At 37.0% G+C, this 4,740-nt stretch overlaps 1 protein-coding gene across 3 annotated transcripts in view; it reads right to left on the reverse strand.

The window, feature by feature from the left end:
* The window catches only part of LOC122058167 (glucan endo-1,3-beta-glucosidase 14-like), a 6,417-nt gene extending 2,337 nt beyond the window's left edge, over window positions 1-4,080 (reverse strand). For 2 of the 3 annotated variants that reach the window (XM_042620694.1, XM_042620693.1), the window contains exons 1-4: window positions 3,949-4,080; window positions 2,107-3,149; window positions 1,701-1,892; window positions 10-76 (exon numbers count right to left, since the gene is read on the reverse strand). In XM_042620694.1, coding sequence (XP_042476628.1) covers window positions 1,836-1,892; window positions 2,107-3,149; window positions 3,949-4,000 — 1,152 coding nt within the window. In that variant the 5' untranslated portion in view covers window positions 4,001-4,080 and the 3' untranslated portion in view covers window positions 10-76; window positions 1,701-1,835. The remainder of the gene's footprint in view (window positions 1-9; window positions 77-1,700; window positions 1,893-2,106; window positions 3,150-3,948) is intronic. The other variant, XM_042620692.1, reaches the window with a different exon arrangement.
* Window positions 4,081-4,740: the final 660 nt, after the last annotated feature.

Raw genomic sequence — 4,740 nt, forward strand, 5'->3', positions numbered from 1 at the left:
GTTCTGTACCTGGGTTGAATCTATGCTTGGATCAACGTTGCAAGGATAGCATCTGTTTGTTGTTGTTTATGTCAGCCTGCATCAAGAAGAGAAGCAATGTATCGGTTACATGAAAATGAACAATATGGTGCAAAAGGAAAATGTACATTAATTAGCTAATATCACCCCAAACATGATAACTTGAGTCAAATTACATCAACTTGGTTCAAAGTTCAAACACCACAGATTTCTGGACCAATACTCTTTCACAAAGTTTTTGAGGTAATGCTTAACCAATTAAAGGCTTGATAAGGTATGCTTTCACTCTAGATAAGAAGGAAAAATGAAATGGATGGAGTATCACACAGAGAGCATATTGGGGGTCCTATTGGAATCATTTCCCCAAAGGAATTAGAAGAAACAAGAGAGATCGAGCCAACAGGGCGATAAACACTAGGAGAAAGTGAGTGATTTATGCTTTGATGAATGCAGACAAATAAAAAGCAAGATTGGGACTTCGGCACACAGGCAAAAAACGTATGGGAAAAGACTCTCCGCACATGGGGGTGGTATGGGAAGAGAGACTCTGAACATGGGATCAAAATCCTCTGTTTTTCCTTATTTTGCTACCTGCAGAACTCGACACGTGGACAATAAGGAGATCAACGGTCAAGATTGGGTGAGGATTATTACATCCGGTGCGTTGGTCTTAAAGTTGTCCACGTGTCGCATTCTACAGGTAGCAAAACAAGGAAAAACAGGGATGAGAAAAACAGAGGATTATTTTCCCTGAACATGGGGTGTTTCCACAATTCCTTAAAGATTTTTTATTATTTTTTTCTTCTAATAAAAATAAATAAAAAAATCTTCCACATAGGCATAGGAAACAATATCATGTTTGGAGAACCTTTCCCCGAAAGTATTTAGAGATCAGTGAAATTTTTTCCCAGAGAAATGGTATTCATATAGGTAGCATATTTGGTAAGGTAGCATTGAAATTGGTGAACAACAATTTGCAAGGTCTCATCAGGTAGTTGGCCTTAAAAACACAAAGCAGCAGCAAAATAATCAGGAAGCTGGAATTATCACTTAACCAACTTATCATTTTCTATTTTCTAATTTTGGAGAACTTAATCTAACCAATTTCATTCAAAAACAAGCTTTTACATATATATAAATATATATATATATATATACATATTTTTTTTTCCAGCATAAAAAATCAGTACCGTTAGAAGCATAACAAAAATGGGTGGGTCATTCTCTCTGTAACTATGGTTGTTTACACAAAGTTTGTCACCATACTGAATGGAGAATATTTATCTTTCCTATAAAAGATTGGGAGTAGAGCCACAGGTCTAAAGGGCATACTTTAGCTAGTTCAAAGAAGAGAATAATTAGTTAAGGAAAGGAGAGGACATGAGAGAGAGAGAGAGAGAGGGTGGTGCCCAGGAGTTGAGATCCCTCCCTTCCACTATAGTACATTTTAGGTGGGAACACATGTACCATTTATTGTCAGTTAAAGGATGAAGAGTTTATAAAAACAAAAAGGAACAAGTGTTGGCAAATGAAGTGTACGTGGTGCCCGATTTATCAAAATTAGGGGGTGGTCAAATCAAGGCTCTATAATTTAAATAAATAATTTTTTTTGGGTAAAAAAATACCCAAAAAAAAAATTTAGTTCCTATAATATGGTAAAGTAAAAGAATTGAATGTTTCACCTTAAGAGTTCCTCTTCAAAATTCTTTTATGAGAAATTCCTCTTCAAATTAGGAAACATGAGTTGCCACTAACACTTCAGCTGCTCTGGATCTCTCCGCTCCTCACTTGGCTGATTACAGAACTAATAGGCTCCCTCAATCCCAGATTAAAAATGCTGTGAAAAGGATAAGGAAAGCTGATAAAGATGCCACCTGCATGGTTGGATAGGACAGGAAGAGGATACCATTAGATATACTGTTTCAATTTCTTTGCCTTGCTCAAAGATGAAACTACCATAAGTATTAATTATAACAACCCCAATTGGCCTTCCTAACAAATAATCCTAACGAGTTATATCACTTTTCAAGGAAATTTGAGAAAACACAAGATATCAAAGAGCTTCTCTACGTGTACTCTGTTTCTTACCTTAATACCAGAAGCAGAAGCAAAAACCATAGTCGAAGTCGGAAGATTAGCCTCCTGCAAACCAATGTTATAAACCGCAGAACCATTGGGATAGTACAACCCATAGTTCCTCTCTGACGTTGGCCCAGGTTTAAGATTCTCATTAAAGAGTGCGAAAACATAAACGTCGATCGGAGTTGATGGTCTCATTGGAGTACCTTGCTTCTCCTCTATTCTCTGCAACAAATTCCCATTATAAAGCCCTGCATTCTCTGGGGTAGCCCCAGGTTCATCAGAGTCCCCTTGAGATGGCCAACCTGTCTCAGAAATTTTAACTTCAATATCAGTATGCCCCATCGCTTTCATTGCCGAATAAACAGCATCAATTTGAGCATACAACATGTTATCGTAATTCAGATTCGTATTCTGATCAGTCGCCCCTGAATTAGCTTCAAAAAGAACATACTGTAATGAAACCCCACTTGGATCAGCTTTATAGGCAAAATAGGGATAGGCATTTATAAGGAAAGGAGAATTAGTCTGAGAATGGAAATTGAGAATGGGTTGGATGTATTGTGCAAGATCTTGCCGGAATCTACCAGAAGAAGGAGGGAAGGAGCTTGCTAGGATGGCTAATGAGTGGGCAGAGGAGACATTCACTTGACCATTTAGTCCAAGGGAAACAAGACCATTATAGATGTTCTGCATAGCTGGGAGGAGATAAGACATTAGCTGGGTATCGTTACCAGCAAAGATTTCATTTCCAACAGTAATGGAGGTGATCTTGGTCTGTGGAACATAGGGTTGGACATGTTGTTGCAACCAGGCCTTAGCTTGATTGGGGTCATTCATGGTTTGAAGAAATTCATTTCCTACTGTTACGATGAACTCGACATTAGAATTGGAGAAGGCCTGCAGGACATTTGGATCAGCATCATAAAGTTTTACTCTGTTAACATTGATAGATTCAAGGAGGACGGCAACTCGTGAAGGAGATGGGAGATTGTTGGCAATCTGGCCATAGTTGATCCCAACTGTAACGCTGAGGATCTGAACAACTAAACCTGAAAATGAAAGATGAGAATAAAGTCAGAAACTACTGCCAAAAAAACAAAGAATTCCATTGACTGCTAGTACAGGAAGATCAGAGGTTCAGAGTTCTATCGACAGTACAGTACATCAAAGAAAGCAGAGAGACGACACTAAATTTGTATCAAAATTCTGGAGAAATTTGACAAGATATAAATGTAGAATCGCAGATCAGATTGAGGAGAAAAGATCCCAATGAAAGATTTAGAAATATTTTTAAGTTAAATAATGAGTTTTTCTTTCTGAAAAGATGAAACCAAGTAAGAACAGGGGACATGCAGAAAGCTAATTTTCATCATTTTTCTGAGAAAATGAATACCAGTAATCTCCATAGAGTTTGCAAATAATGTTCGGATTCAAAGCTCAGAGAGAATTAAACCAGTTGACATCTTTGAACTTTCACATTTTGATACGTTTAACACATCAAAACTCATTGAAACCCAGAGAAAGATTTTAAACCCTATTCGCATTCCGAGAAAAAATAGCAGGAGAATGCCTAATCAATAACCAAATTACGAAAACGAATTCAAAAGAGAAACTATAGAAAGTTAAAATAGAACTTAAGAATTAAAGCTTCGAACTAACAACATTTCAATGAAATCTCAATGAAACGGTAGAAGAAACGAACGAACAACAGACAATTTCTTATGAGAACAACAATTTCAGTTCTTAATTTGCAGAAAGAAATAAGAAAACGCCATTGATCCAAAGCTCCATTGTGGATCAATGGAGAAGAGAGAGTGACAGGAATGCTGAATGAAGTAAGACTCGGACCTGACAGGATCTGAAACAGGAAAAGCGAGCGAAAACGGAGGGAAACCGCCATGGCTCACTGATCCGTCCTCTCCTTTCCACTCCAGTCTCCTCACGAGTCCTGCGTGTCCAACTCCAACTCTCCGCCTAAATCACAGTGACGGAATGCTGGAGCTGCGGGGGAATATATTACGTTCGTGGTTGATTGCTCCATCCCTGTTCACTGACACGTGTCTTTGTAGCTCCCAATTACCACTGGTCCCACCTACCCACTAAAAACACTTTTTTTACTTTATTACCCTCATGTTCTACGTTAATTTACAGACTAAAATATACTGGCTGGGTACTTGGGTAATATCCAAACCCGAAAAGTTGAAGTTAAAATATCCATGGCTCCATGTGAAGAGTTTAAATTTTTCTAATTTTCGTTTATCTTAATCTTAAGTATACTAAACAATCACCCAATAAGGTGGTAAAAAATAATCTTTTTGATTATGTTTTGTTGCAAAGAAAGCGAAGTAAAATTTTCAAATTAAAAAAAAAAAAAAATCTACAATCAATACCTCGTTCTGACTTTGATCAACTTGCCTACATAGCAAGATCAAGGGCTAAGTGACTAGATAAGATCATTGCTTGAAGAGTTTCATTGCCAAATTTATCTCTGAATTGGATGAGATTGTATAGAACAACATGAAATTTAATAATCAAATATTAAATGATTTGCGATTAGTGATATAGTCAGATAATGATTACAAAAGTTTTCATTTTAAGTTTGAAAATTTCACTTCTCTTTCCTCTAATTCTCCTTATAAA

The sequence above is a fragment of the Macadamia integrifolia genome, chromosome 12, assembly GCF_013358625.1.
Source record: "Macadamia integrifolia cultivar HAES 741 chromosome 12, SCU_Mint_v3, whole genome shotgun sequence".
Taxonomy (NCBI): domain Eukaryota; kingdom Viridiplantae; phylum Streptophyta; class Magnoliopsida; order Proteales; family Proteaceae; genus Macadamia; species Macadamia integrifolia.